This window comes from Dendropsophus ebraccatus, chromosome 8 (assembly GCF_027789765.1).
Source record: "Dendropsophus ebraccatus isolate aDenEbr1 chromosome 8, aDenEbr1.pat, whole genome shotgun sequence".
Taxonomy (NCBI): Eukaryota; Metazoa; Chordata; class Amphibia; order Anura; family Hylidae; genus Dendropsophus; species Dendropsophus ebraccatus.
Window position 1 is genome coordinate 28175049 of NC_091461.1, and position 16216 is coordinate 28191264.

Here is a 16216-nt window from a genome sequence, read left to right on the forward strand (position 1 = left end):
GTTCCCATAGTGAGGATTACTGTCTGTTGTCTCTATATAATACTCCACAAGTAAGGAGATAGCGTCCAGGTGGGATATCATACAGGTCAATAGCCGTATCTTCCCGTGGCCCAGTAGCCATAAAAGTATGTGTGACTAGTCCAGGTTTTACAGCCCACCAGCTGACAGACATGAGGACCTCACATAACCATTGTCTGGTGTCCACAATACCTTGGTGTCCCTCATCCGCTTACCACAGAGATTGTATTTGTAATTTTTGAACCATCAAAAATCAGTTTCGGAAAAAATGCTTAACCCTATGGATCTCCCTATCCAGCCTGCACCCTGCACTGTACTGATGAGGGGCAATGACCCCAAAATAGCGGTCTATAGACAGGTATTCTTTTCCATTTGGAGAGAGTTTTGGTTTTGTAGCATCAGCAACATGACCTCAGACTAACCCTTCCAGCATTACAAAAAAGCTACAACGTTGCAGATAAAGCCTGCCAGGGACTTGTTTACTTTTCCCATCTCGGAAGGGAGGGGGGAGGAGGGGGAGACCGAGAGATTGGTTTGTATAGGGCCCAGAGATGACCACTGTAGAGAGCTGTCTAGCTTGCATCCTTCCTCTACAATGTCCAGCTCGAAAGACTCATGCACTTCTTCTACCCACGTGACTTCCTTCCTCAGCGTATCTAAAGTGCGCTGTGAGTGGGTGAAGATTGCAACAGAAGAAGTAAAGAGAGAGATCATAGGAGAGAAGAAGAACAGATTTCTATTGGTTCGCAGATCCATGTGACATACAAACAAACAATAACCCTTTACAAACTTCAGCTGTGCAGCATCTGAATACACTTATCTAATACAGCGACATCTAGTGGCGAAACTTTATAGCTACTTTCATCGCCACTTCAATACAATAAGTACAGACTTTTCTGAAGGGTGTAACAAATAGTAACACCTACGGTAGGACACCACAATTGGTTTAGTGGCTGCAGAGGCTATGGCTGCCATTTCTGGATTAACTGTGTGTGCTCGTGTTGCTGGTACATTATTTTACCATTTAGGGCTCAACTTTCATTTTGCCCAGGGCCGCACTTTGCCTAAAAACATCCCTGTCAATGCCTATGATTCCCCCTAACACATGATGTGTTAGAAATGTTAGATTTCAACAGCACTACCCATTTGTTTTTCGCAAAATAAGCCATGGACGGAGGTGTCTGGCAGCGGCTTATATTCACAAAGCTTAAACATTTAGCCAGGCCAAACATTCATGTGTATAGGATGAAAGGGAAAGATAGCTGTAGGCCAGGCTAATGCTAAGTTTACACAAGGCGATTATTGGCCCGATCGTACGATTAACGATTTCGAAGTAACGATTTTTTTTAAATAACGATCAGCGTTTAGACGGTACGATATATCGTATGGAAAAATTGTTTTGCGATCGTTTTGCGATCGCGCGCCCACAGCCCGGCCAGCCCGCCGGAGGAGCACTGATAGGCTGAAGAGGAGCCGTTTGAAATTCCTGGCTCATCTCTTCAGCCAATCAATGCGCTGAAGATGGGAGTCGGGGATGTCGGAAGACCTGCTGCGCGGAGCAGGTAACGTATGGTCTTGGCCACGGCGGTGGGGGCGATCGGAGCGGCGGGGGTGGCGATCAGTGCGGCGGCGGGGGTGGCGATCGAGCCGGCGCAGGGGGTTGCGGATGAGCGGGGGGCCGGGCTGCGAGCGGGGGGCCGGGCGGGGCTGCGGGCGGCCGAACTATCGCGCTACGACTGTTTACACGGAACGATCGGCGAATTTTTTGCGATCGACGAACGACGATTTATGAACATGTTAAAAGATCAAAATGAATGATTTTTCCATCGTTTAACGCGTTTGCACGTTAGATTATCGTTCAAATTCGATCGTTATCGCGACAATTCGCCCGATAATCGCTCCATGTAAACTTAGCATAAGCGTCCATTTACACAGAAACATTATCTGACAGATTATCTGCCAAAGATTTGAAGCCAAAGCCAGAAACAGACTATAAACAGAGATCAGGTCATAAAGGAAAGCCTGAGATCTCCCCTCTTTTCAAATCCATTGCTGGCTTTGGCTTCAAATCTTTGGCAGATAATCTGTCAGATAATCTTTCTGTGTAAATGGACCCTAACATTTGCTATTTAAGTTGATTAAGTTAAGTTGATTAAGTTATTGTGCACATAAGTGATCTGCACTGACCTGCTCCTCTTCTGTGTACATACATGCAGCAGATTTCACAGGAGGCTGGTCTGCACTCCTGAGACCAGATCCATGACCCCTGCTACGTTATAACTTTGCCTGCCTTTATGCTTAAAGTAACATTATCACAAACCTTTTATCACCCTGTATAATGCTATGGTGGAAGTCCGGGAGCGTCATATGGGATGTTCCATTAAAGTGATACTCCAGCTATTTTTTTTCTTTCAAATCAACTGATGCCAGAAAGTGGTAGATATTTGTAATGTCCGGCCTTCCGGTACTTATCAGCTTCTGTATGTCCTGCAAGAAGTGGTGTATTCTTTCCAGTCTGACACAGTGCTCTCTGCAGCCACCACTGTCCATGTCAGGAACTGTCCAGAGCAGTAGAAAATCCACATAAAAAACCTCTTCTGCTCTGGACAGACTACACCACTTCCTGCAGGACATACAGCAGCTGATAAATACTGCAATTGAAATGGAATTGAATGTAATGGAATTGACTAGTAGTAAATTACAAATCTGTGGAATTTTCTGACACCAGTTGATTTTCTCTGGAGTACCCCTTTAACAGATTACTGCCCCAGAATACTTCAGTGTCTACAAAGCCAAGTATTAAGGGGCCAATACGGAGATGACTTGTGCCGGAGCTCCAAAAATAAACTTCCTGTTAATGTTTTATTGATTTGACATTGGTTTGTGGAGGACACTGGGGAAACATCAGGTCTCATGGATATAATAAGTGATGGTGAATTGTTTGCTAATAATGGAGTCTACAGCAAAGTCCTCATCACCCAGTAGAGCAACCATCATGGTCTGGACCCCTCTTCAAATCAATGTAACGCAAGGACACGCTGAGTCCTCCAGAAGGTAAGACGCTCTTTGTAGCCATTCTCTGCCTTTAATAATACATGATGGCCCTGAGATGAGAGTTTAAAGGGGTAAAAAAAATAGTTTTCTTTAAAATCAACTGGTGTCAGAAAGTTATATAGATTTGTAATTTACTTCTATTTAAAAATCTGACGTCTTCCAGTACTTATCAGCTGTTGTATGCCCTACAGGAAGTGGTATTTTCTTTTCAGTCTGACACAGTGCTCTCTGCCGCCACCTCTGTCCATGACAGGAACTGTCCAGAGCAGTAGCAATTCCCCATAGAAAACCTCTACTGATCTGACATGGACAGAGGGGGCAGCAGAGAGCACTGTGTCAGACTGGAAATAATACACCACTTCCTGCAGGGCATACAGCAGCTCATAAGTAGTGGTAGACGTGATATTTTTAAATAGAAGTCCCCCTTTAACCTCAGAATTCCTCCAATAAGCCATAAGGTTGTAAAAAAAAATTAGAAAAACATGGCTGCTTTCTCCACATCAGCACCAATCCTCTCCATGGGTTGGGTTGCATTTGGTATTGCAGCTCAGTTCCGTTGACATGAATAGGGCTGAGCTGCAATACCGGACACAGCCTGTGGGCATGTGTGGCACTGTTATGGGAAGAAAGCAGCCATGGCTTTCTTATACCATACATCCCACTTATCAGGGGAAACGAAATAATAAATGTTAAAATTAAGTATTAAAGGGTTATTCTTATTTTATAAAGGCTTGCCACTAGTATATACCATCTTTTATTATTTGTGAGACCCCCACAAAGCTGAGATTGAGGGGCTGTAGTGCTTATATTACAGCTGTATCCCCTTTTTACTGATTTTTCCTGTACAATGCGCCTAGGCCATCCACAATGTAGGAAGCTTCAGTGTGGGGGCTCCACCGAGCAGTGAAAATTCAGAATAAGTGCTATAGCCTCTTAATTTTCAGGATTAGTGGGGGTCAGATGCCTGCTGATCATATAGTAATAGATGGGGATAGCCTCATTGTACATATACTTGTCACATGCACTAAAATATATTATAGAATTTACTGTGCATAAAGCACATGCAGATCTGAGACATGTATATCAGTATAATACTGCTGCCTGGAGACATATATTGTTACACAGCCCCACCCCTATACCTCGATAACATTATACTTTACAGCATGGTGAGACGTGACAACCCGCAGAACCAGGGCAACTACAATGATAAGAACCATAGCCTGCGGGAAGCAACAGTGACAAATAACCTGCTCACAATGACTATGGAAATAACCTTCATATATGTGTGTTTCTATACGTCACTCTGGGTTAGGCTAATATTAAACTGCACTTTACAGTGATATACGACAATGTATATCTCTAACGTGTACAGCTATGACAGATACCCATGTTAAAATATGAAGAAAAACATTTATATATATATATATATATATAAGTATATATATATATATATATCTTCAGAGCCGGTCTCTAGAGTGACAGGCTGCTCAGCCAATCACTGGCTGGGGCTGGACCACAATGACCAGTGATTGGCTGAGCGGCCTGTCACTTCTGAGACCATCTGTGAAGATCCACTGGGGACTGTGGAAGCCAGGAAGACATCAGTGAGCGTGAAGAGGTAACGTATATACTTTATTATTCTACATTTTTAAAGCTAGGGCTGCACAGACATCGCTAATGATATATGAATACAGCCCTTGCTGCATGATTATCGAGCTGTGTAGGCTTCTAACATTTGACTGTATTACATACCTATTTTTGCATTCGTAATATGGGCAAAAGTCTGACTGCATTTCTGATGGCCAAGACTGACGGCTGTCTGTTCAGGTTGTGAGAACTGCAGCCAGGACTTGTGGGCATTATATAGACAGAGATACACCTTAGTATTATGTTAGGGGGAGACCGGCCTAATTCTTATCGGCTACATATTAGTTCTGCTCTATTAGACACAGTAAACTACTTTATTCCTGTATTATTTTTTTTATTACAAAAGTACAGTAATATCTCTGTTCTCAAACTTAATCAGTTCTGGAAGGCTTTTCCAGACACATAGGGAACAATGTAAATGTCTTTTATTATTTTTTACACTCCATGGGTGCAGGTGCAGAACGCCTGTCCCCCAGAGTGTAAAGACTAGCAGTAGGTAGCCGTGCATCTTGTAAAACTACTTACTGTAAAGGAGCGGGGATTCCCGTCATAATGAGGGGAGTCCCTACTGTAAATTGGTGACCCCCGCAGCAGAGGCAGAGAGAGAGGCAGGAGCCGGTGGCTGTTTGAACTTGCCGTGTCACCCTTGCTACAGTGTCGGCGACCCTCCCCACAGCTGATCCTGCAGCCACCGGACAGTGCTTTCTCCAGGCTGCCATTGTTTCTACCCTACGGCAGGGAACATTTCCTCCAGCCTGCCCCAGCTGCCGGCACCCATCTCCAGGCCACCAGTGATGGGTGCTGGTAGCTGGGGCAGGCTGGAGGAGCTGTTCCACATAGCAGGAAGAAGCAGCGATGGCCTGGGGGCAGCAGGAGAAAGGTTCGGCCTGCTCCTGCCTCTCTGTCTGTCTCTGCTGCTGGGAACACCCGTTTAGAGTGGTGATTCCCTTCATTATGATGGAATCCCCACTCCTGTAACCTTAGTGTTCCCGAACACCTCAATAACTGTCAGCGGAAAGTTGCCCCCTGAAGGCAGCATTATATAGGGACTTTATGTTTTCTGTGGACCATCACTTGTTTTGTAGCAGTTACAGTTTGCAGGGCATGCCCACTACTGCCAGAGGGGAGTCTAGTATTTAAGGTGCCACTCCCACTGCCATCCACTTATGATTGACAGGTTTTTCTCTGTTCACATACATGGGGTGAAACCTGTCAATCATGAGCAGATAGGCGGAAATGCCACTGAATGAATACACTAGAAACGTTTTGGTAGTAGTGGGCATACACTAAAGCCTTCATACTGTAACTGCTGCTAAACTACTGTACATATCAGGACCATCTTGAGTGTGGTTTTTTTGCAGCCCAGTTCCATTGAAATGAATGGAGCTAAACTGTAATACCACATACAACCTGAGGACAGGGGTGGCCCCTTCTTTTTGCAATAAAGTAACTATGTTTCTTCTAATCCCTTTAATTCTGAAAAAATATCTGACTGCAACTTAGAAATATACTTTGTATTTCATTGTACTTTTCAAAATCTCCTCTTCTTGTCGGTGAAATAAAACATAGTTATCTCCATGAAGAGACTAAACAAAAACCTACCTCCTAGTTCTGCTCATTCTGCAGTCTCACCCAGTCTAGACAATCCTGTCAGCTGAACAGCCGGGACTCCAGACTCTTACATTTGACCTACATTGTAGCAAACTCAACTTTGATAGAAGAGAGACTGGATCTTGTATATTTCGCTCACTGGAAACAAGTGAAGCAGTTGGTAAAGATTTCATTCTCTGCATGGTTCATTCTCTGACAGCAAGCAGAGATCTGTCACTGGCTGGCCGGGCATGCTGGGAGTTGTAGTTTTGGAACAGCTGGAGGGTCACTGGTTGGAGACCAGTGTGATGGAGACTAAGGGCCCTATTACACGGGACGATTATCGTGCAAATTATCGTGATATCGTTTGAAGTTAACAATAATCGTTTCATATAAATGCAGGCGACGATCAAACAACCAACGAGAAACCGTTCATCGTTCCTTTGGGGCTGGCACCAAAATCATTGTTAATCGTTAACTAATTATTCAGAGTAAGGCCATGTTCCCACTGTGTAATAATCACGGCCGTTGTAACAGCTACGGAACTGTGAAACTGGCTCCGTTGCCCCTAGCAACCAATCAGATTCCACTTTTCATTCCTCACAGACTCTTTGGAAAATGAAAGGTGGAATCTGATTGGTTGCTAGGGGCAACTGAGACAGTTTCACTTTACACCATGTTTGATAAATCTCCCCCATAGTATACACTACGGCCGGGATTCCAAGAAACTGACAAGGCTCCGGACGCACGCTCCATTGTGTGCAGCGGGCAATTTGGATGCATCCAAATTCAGCGGCAGTAATGATCATCGGTCCGGTCAAGGAATGGCCAGTGTCTTACAGAGTAGAAACAGAGCCTAATGGTGCGTTTACACAGATTTATCAGACAGATTTGTGACGCCAAAGCCAGGGTCAGACTATAAACAGAGAACAGGTCATAAAGGAAAGACTGAGATTACTTCTCTTTATAAATCCATTCCTGGCTTTGACTTCAATAACCTGTCAGATAAATCTTTCTGTGTAAACGCACTAATATTCTGCATCGTTCCTTCATTTGTTGGGATCAGATTACGTAAACGGTATTAGTAAGGACCGAAAATAACGACTATCGTTCTGTGTAAGGGTCCATTTACACAGTAAGGTTATCTGACAGATCTGCCAAAGATTTGAAGCCAAAGCCAGAAATGGATTTGAAAAGAGGAGAAATCTCAGGCTTTTCCTTTATGACCTGATCTCATAGTCTGTTTCTGGCTTTGGCTTCAAATCTTTGGCAGATAATCTGTCAGATAATCTTTCTGTGTGAATGGACCCCATACAGTGAACAAAGTTATCGATAAACAAACTCATTTGCGATTGTTTATCGTAAATCGGTAAAAATCGCTTTGTCACCTGATCAGAAACCACCCTTTATAAACCAAAGCAGAGTATTTCTGCAAAGAGAGGCCCTCTATGTTCTGAGGAGAATAAATACTAAAATCCAAACCTATGGTGTCTTTGATATAGGGCTTATCCTGGTGGGATGAACTTTTTTAGAATTATCAAGATAATTTCAAATATCGAGAAATTTTAAATTTTCAAGGACTTTTCTGGCACAATCAAACTACTTGTACACATGGCTACAGCTGCCAAAAAGAAGAGCCAAATCGCAAAGAAATTACAAACACATCACAGATACACAAAATGCTTGGAGGTCACTGTGGACTTGTGATCTGCAACCAGAAATCAATAAAAGTTGTTGATACTGCACGACTGCGGTTTATTGATCATGTCAAAAGTCGCCTGCTAACCACAGTGACAAGCAGTAGATTAGACGCCGCAGTGCAAGGCTATATTCACACAGTGTCGGACTGGAGTATCTGGGGCCCACCAGGGCAAATGATCCTGGGGTCCACCAATGAGGAACCTGTGAGAAACTACATGTCAGTCAATGTTAGTTAGGTTCTAAAGCTGGGGGCCCACCGGAGGATTCTCCGGTCCTCTAGTGAGCCAGTCCGACACTGTTCATACAGATAGGGTGGGTTCATACTTCTTCTTTCGGCGGATAGCAGAATACGCCTGCCTATAGAATGGTGTCTATGGAGCCGGCGGAAAGGTGCGCGGCCGTGTGTGCGGACAGACAGCGGAATTCCGCGGATATTATCCACGAGAATTCCTCAGTATGAACCCACCCATACATAGTACTTCCATCAGTTTTTTTTTTACAATCAAAACCAGGAGTGGGTTGAAAACATAGACTCTTTCCATTATAATTTTGTCAGTTCCATTCCTGGATTTGGTTGAAAAAAAAAGATGTAAAGACGGAAATCCTATGTGTGAACATAGCCCAACATTACCATCTTCATGTTGTGTAACCAAAGTGGCTGCTAGCCCCGGCCTTAGGGTGGTATTACACGGAACGATTATCGTTCGAAAAATCGTTAAATTGTTCCGATTTGAACGATAATCATTTCGTGTAATAGCAGGCAACGATTAAATGACCAACGAGAAATTGTTGATCGTTTAATAGGATCCAGACCTATTTTTATCGTTTGATCGTTCGCTCATCGTTCGCACATCGTTCGGTGGAATAAGAATTCACAGCTGAAACGTACGCAATAGCGACGACTAAACGACCGCAAGAACGATCATAAATAATGATCATCGTTTCGTGTACTTGGGCGAACGATTTCGGGTCATTTGCCTTAGCAGTCGTTTAAGATCGTTAATCGTTAGTTGTCGGAAAATTGCATGGTGTAATAGTACCCTTAGACACAGCTCTGCCATAATACCTACCAGAAATACCTTGAAATTATAACTCCCGCACAACAAAGGACCTTTCACGAAAAAAGCCGATACAGCACTGCTGAGCTGACAGTCCTCATGGAGTCATTGTTTACACAGAACTCAACACACAACACTCTTACAGACGTAGCAGATTGTAACAGATTGTGCCATTCTGTTCTGGTTGGGCGTCACTTACTGAGTTCAATTTATATGCTTCATTTATAGTACTGATATACTAGTATAGGAAAAAGAGACCTTATAGCAATAGCAGAGGTAGGGAACTTTGGCTCTCCAGCTGTTGCAAAACTACAACTCCCATCATGCCCGGACAGCCAAAACTAGAGCTGTTGCAAAACTACACCTCCCATCATGCCTGGACAGCCAAAGCTGTTGGCTCTCTAGCTGTTGCAAAACTACAACTCCCATCATACCCGGACAGCCAAAGCTAAAGCTTTGGCTGCCCGGGCATGATGGGAGTTGTAGTTTTCCAACAGCTGGAGAGCCGAGGTTCCCCATCCCTGCCTTATACCTACTCTCCAGCAAACAGATTTACCTACAGTCCCGTGTAAAGATACAACCTTACGACTTCTTCCCTGCTACACTGACAAACTCAGTTCTGCTACACCTGACTCATCAGATCTATCCGTGGCCAGGTTCTATTTGGGGACACTTTAATCTGAGGAGCAGACAGCGTCACACTCCACTGATGTCAGGAATCCAGCTCTGCTGACTATTGGGAAACACGCAGTCGCTGCCTCCATTGCCCCCAGTCTATACCATGTCAACAAACCCCTGGGAAAAGCAATCACACCTTACACTGTTGACATGTGCCAGCGAACGCAGCTGACAGATCGCACAGACAAAGGAGCAAATAATAATAATAATAATAATAATAATAATAATAATAATAATAATATTTATTTGTATAGCGCCAACAGATTCCACAGGCTGGATCTCCCTATAAAACCCTGTACACAATGCAGTCTGCCCTGGCACGTGTCATCCGGATATCCTCACCTGCATTGTTGTATAATATTATATATATATATATATATATAGCATTACCCAAACCGATAAGTACGAAAGAGTTAAATGACAAACTTAGCTCTGCTACATAAGTATCCGCTGTCATTTTTTTTTTTTTAAAGGAAGATCATAGGGTAAAAGGAGATGTTCTTACCCTGCAAGGGCTCATCCTGAAGGTTCTGCCCTTCTCTGTGGGACATGGCGGTAATGCTGTGCGCTCAGCTCTGCTTCCCTGGGCTCCGCACTGCTCTCATATACACAGTCACAGCTGCAGCAGCTGTCTTTGTCACTGGGTTGTTATTGTTATTGCTTTAAGCTCCATGGATGACGTTGGACACGTAGCTAGGAGCTGATTAGCTGGCTGCTGCCCCCTCCCACTGTGGTGTAGGGCAAGCTTCCAATACAGAATCATCCCAGGCGGCCATTGGCCTATACAGTGCACAACTAGTTCTGCACAAGTTGTATGTCAGCGCAGCAGAAATTGGCTGCAGGGATGCTGTCGCTTTGTTTCCTTTTACTTGGTGGAAGGCTTCAGGCACTGCAGTGCTATCACAGGGATAGAAGAGGAAGTCAGGTGTTATGTAATGGCTAAGGCAAACAATGATACCAATAACCTGCAACAACAATAGCAACAATCAGCAGTAGGATATAAATAGTAACAATATTATGAACAACAATCATCATAATAATCACAATAACAATAATAGTCATAGCTGTTATGATAAATAATCAATGAAAAATGATAATACAAGAATGACACTAATGATGACATTTAGGCTAGGTTTACACCGCCCATCATTTTGAGTGAAAATAAAACAATGTGTTAACAGATGGAAAAAAAACAAACAAAAAAAAAAAACAGCCGTATTTTGTGAAAGCAGGTGGTAAATAATCTGTATGTTTATTCGTTGGACGGTTGTCATCAATTACAGCCATTATTCTAGATTTTGTATTCACTGCCGGACAATTTCCCATTAACTTGAATGGAGCACGTTATTATATTGAAAATATGGCCGTGTATTGATACTATTTTGTATATGAATGTTATTTTACATGTAAACATAGCCTAAACAGTAACAACAATAATATTTCTAAAACCAAAGATGATTGTAATAGCATCAACATAATAATAATAGTAATAATAATAATAATAATAATAATAACAATAATAATAATAATAATTATTATTATTATTATTATTATTTATAATAATAATCATAATAAAAATAAAATAATGCCACAAAAGCAATAGTAATCATCATATTTCTGATAAAAAACATGTTAACAATCATAAATATAGTGGTACCTCTGTGTTTGAACGCTTTTCGAGTTCTAACTATTCGGTATTCCTGCAATTTACCTGGAAGTAACATTCGGAAACTTAAAGGGGTTATCCAGCGTTACAAAACCCCCACTTTTCCCCCTACTGTTTTCTCCAGTTCAGGTGCGGTTTGCAATTAAGCTCCATTTACTTCAATGGAACTGAGTTTCAAAACCCCACCCAAACTGGAGACAACAGTAGGGGAAAGTGGCCATGTTTTTGTAGCACTGGATAACCCCTTTAAACTTTGCTCAGTATTCGAAAGTTTTCGCAAGCGTGGATCATGGGTTGTATGAGGTGAATTTAGATAGCTGGAGTCCATCTACAGTACAGTAGTGAGGGAAGAGTTAGGGTGCGTTTACACAGAGAGATTTATCTAACAGATTTTGGAAGCCAAAGCCAGTTTATAGTTTGTTCCTGGTTTCAAAGATCTGTCACATAAATCTGTCTGTGTAAACGCACCATTAGTGACTACTGTTCTACAGTTGCTGGTTTTATTGGACATTTCTTGTTTTAAATGTATTGTACACAATAAGGCCATGTTCACACGCCAGAACAGACCGGCCGTTCCGCCGGTTTCTGCAAAGATCATCCCGGCCAGTACTTCAGTACCGGCCAGATGATCATTCCGGCCGCAGAGTTCTGATGCAGGTACATCCCTGCGCGCTTGCATCAAAACTCCCCACTGCACACAATGGAGCATGCTCACTTCATAGTGTGAACTGACAGGGTTTTCTACGGCCGCTATTCAATGAATTGCGGCCGCAGAAAACTGGCATGTCAGAATGAAAATATACGCTGTGTGAACATAGCCTAATGCTGCTCTGTCCTGTACTGCAGTGATTTAACTGGGAACTTTTCAATGGACTAAGGCTGGGTTTACATATATAAGTTGGCATCAGTTGCGTTTTTTGCCTAAAAACTGACCACAACTAATGTCACAACTGATGCCAAAAATGCATCAGTTGTCATCAGTTTTTCTATCCGTCTTTTCATTAAAAACCATCAGTTGCCATCAGTTTCCATCAGTTGTCATCAGTTGTCACAAGTTGCGCTCATCAGTTGACATTTTTTTCCCCAGTATGTTTTCCTGTCATTTTCAATGGGATTTGCGGGGGAGCGCACGGGGGCTATATACTAAATTGGGGGAGCTCACAGGGGGGCTATATACTACAAGGGGAGAGCGCACAGGGGGGCTATATGGGAGGGGGAGAGCGCACAGGGGGGCTATATGGGAGGGGGAGAGCGCACATGGGGGGCTATATACTATTGGGGGAGAGCGCACAGCAATGCTGTATACTACTTGGGGGAGAGCACACAGGGAAGCTAAATATTACTGGGGGGGCAACAGGGGGGCTATATACTACTGGAGGAGAAACAGGGGGGGGGTGATATACTACTGGGGGACCAAGGGGGGACTATAGGGGAGGGGGAGAGCACACAGGGGGAGATATATGTTTATTTTGTGTACTATTTGCCTGAACGCCGGATGCCAGAGCCGAACGGGATGCGTCCTGCCCGGCGAGGCATCCGGCGCTCTATTCCATTGTATTGGTGCGGCGCCGCATCACCGGAGCGGCGGTCCGCCAGGACGCTGCAAGATGCGTCCTAACGCACCGACGGTCCGGCGATGCGGCGGCCACTAGTTCACCGCCGCACATTTTGAACGATCCCACTGAAAACAATGGGATCAGTTCAAAGATGCGTTTCCCTCCGGCGCTTTTCTCCTGCGCCGGAGGGAAACGCCGCCGCACCGCCGGACATATGTAAACCCGGCCTAAATGAGTATTGTATTATTATATTAATAATAATTATTATTATTATTTATTTATTTATTTATTTATAAAGCGCCTTTGATTCCAGATTACTGTACAGTAGTTAATTATTGGTTGCTGTTGGAACCAATTAAACACATTCACATTATTTCCTAATGGAAAAACACTGCTCGGTATATTGCTTTTCTGGACAAATTAAGGTACCACTGTATAACAATAATTAAAAAAAAAATAATAATAATCATATAAAACTAAAACAACAACAAGAGATACAAAATCAGGTAAAGCCCTATTATATGGAGTGATTATCAGCAGCCCAGGCCCATACTGTTCTCTGTAATAGGGCTAAGGATTGTTTTGAGCTGTCAAAAAATGGTCTGTCATCCACACATCTCCCTGTATGATAGAGGATGTGTAGCCAATGGCTGATAGAGGCAGAGGGCTGCCCGAATGCTCCAGCAATGCAGCCTGATCTCACAATTACCAAGGATGGAAAAGACTCAGTAAACAAGCGTCAATCTAAGAGAATGTTTACCGGGTGACTCAGTAATATGTAATAGGACCCATTCACCATGTTCACAGCTTTTGGATTCTGTCCAGATTTATTTGCAGGTTCTATAACTAATTCTGAACAGAATCTGTAGTAACAGGTAATAATTGTCAGTAGGTATTTTATGCCCCGAACATGTGATCTATAGCTCATACTATTGACCACACCTGGATTTTATAATGAATGAATTTCAATGAGACCAATCCTCATGCAATGCTATGGCAGAAATCAGATTTATGATGTTTATTTTTCTAAAACCTCAATAGAATTTTACCTATTACAAGTAACATTATACAGATTTGTAATTTACTTCTATTTGAAAATCTCAAGTCTTCCAGAACAGAATCAGCTGCTGTATGTCCTGCAGGAAGTGGTGTATTCTTTCCAGTCTGACACAGTGCTCTCTGCTCCACCTCTGTCCATGTCAGAAACTGTCCAGAGCACGAGAGGTTTTCTATTGGGATTTGTTGCTGCTCTACACAGCATCTGAAAGCTTCCTGCAGGACATACAGCAGCTGATAAGTACTGGAAGTAAATTACAAAACAAATTTCATTGGATTTCCCCTTAAACCATGTGAATGTGGCCTCATAAGTTATAATAACTTTAGATTAAAAAAAGGGGACAATAGGGACAAAATGCTCATCCTAAATAACACATATGATACTGAATAGACCATTACCCAGCAAATACTAGTAATAATAACAATAGTAAAGCTGGTTTGCAGCAACTACTTATAGTTTATATATTCTTCTTGAGCTTTCTTTATAATATGTGTTAGTCCAGCAATTAGAGTAGGTTCACACTGAGGAATTCTCGAGGAATTGTAGAGGAAAGTTTTCTGCTTGAAATTCCTCGTCTATTTAGCTCTGGCAGGATAGGAGTAGAATTTGAGCAGAATTTGAGCAGAATGCAAGTAGAATTTAAAGGGGTTATCCAGCACAACAAAAACATGGCCACTTTCTTCCAGAGACAGCCCCGCTCTTGTATCCAGCTTGGGTGCAGGTTTTGCTGCTCAGTTCCATTGAAGTGAATGGAGCTTAATTGCCAACCGCACCTGAACTAGAGACAAGAGTGGGGCGGTCTCTGAAAGAAAGTGGCCATGTTTTTGTAGCGCTGGATAACCAAGTTAAAGGGGTTATCCAGCACTACAAAAACATGGCCACTTTTTCCCCTCTCTTGTCTGCAGATTGGGTGGGGTTTCAAACTCAGTTCCATTGAAGTAAATGGAGCTTAAGTGCAAATTGCACCTGACCTGGAGACAAGAGAGGGGGAAAAGTGGCCATGTTTTTGTAGCGCTGGATAACCCCTTTAAGCTACCACTGACTTCTATAGGATTCCTCTAGCAGAGTCTACACAAAGAATTGACATGTCAATATTTTGGGCAGAAAGCAGATCAGCGGCAGAAAATTCTGCTTGGAAATTCTGCAGCGTGAACAACAGAGAAGAAATCCCATTGAACACAATGAGACATTGCTCTGTACTAGGGATGGTCCGAACCCGAACTCTCGGTAATGATTCCCGCTGTCTGCCCGCTCCGTGCAGCGGGCGGATCCAGCGGGAGGACCGCCTGGAAAACTGGGATACAGCCATAGCCATAGGAGCGGGCAGACAGCGGGGATCTGATGCCGAGCGGTCGGGTTCATACGAACCTGAACCTGGGAGGGTTCGGACCATCCCTACTCTGTACATATTTTACGGGAGGAATTTAAAGCTGAAATAAGGGTGGGCTCACACTATGGAACCTGAGCAGAGAATTTCCAACGGATTCCGTAGCTCGTACCCGTTCACTGCCGCGCCCCTCTCCGCCCGTGTCATAGACACCATTTTATGCACGGGTCGGGTGGATTCCGCATTCCGCCAAAAGAATTGACCATTGAATGGTGTCTATGGAGCCGGCGGAGAGGCGCGCGTCCGTGAACGGGCAAGTGCTACGGAATCCAGTAGAAATTCTCTGCTCAGGTTCCGTAGTGTGAACCCACCCTAAGAGCGGATTCCTCTTCAATTCCACACCTAATTCCTCACCTATTCCTCAGTGTGAACCTACCCTTTCTTGCCTTTTTCTTTGACATGTTTATTCGACCAATTTACCAATGTACTTTGTGATCCGTGGTAATAAAGGTTCCTGTGCCGGACTTGACTTTTGATGTAAATAAACAATATATATATATGTATACTTTGATCTTTCATCCTACTCTGATCTTCCATCAGCAATCTTATACATAAAGACCCTTTTCTAGGGTTGGACACTCCAGGGAGGGGACTGTGCATGAAGAATCCTATATCTATGGCTTATGGCGGCGTCAGTTTTAAACACAACTTGTTAGGACTTTGCTATTGATGGGGCACATAGGTTTCCCAAGCCTAAAGGATTGCCAGGACATAAATCTCGTGACTTCTTGGCCAGGCTTCACTTTATTGTAGCGATCAGGAACTTCCCTATTCTTCCTGTTCCAAAGTTTTCCTTTTTATTAA

General features: G+C 43.3%; 1 protein-coding gene across 1 annotated transcript in view; it reads right to left on the reverse strand.

The window, feature by feature from the left end:
* Positions 1 to 10389, reverse strand: part of BNIP3 (BCL2 interacting protein 3) — a 32819-nt gene extending 22430 nt beyond the window's left edge. Inside the window, exon 1 of the mRNA XM_069980067.1 lies at positions 10252 to 10389. Coding sequence (XP_069836168.1) covers positions 10252 to 10297 — 46 coding nt within the window. The 5' untranslated portion in view covers positions 10298 to 10389. The remainder of the gene's footprint in view (positions 1 to 10251) is intronic.
* Between the last annotated feature and the right edge of the window lie 5827 nt (positions 10390 to 16216).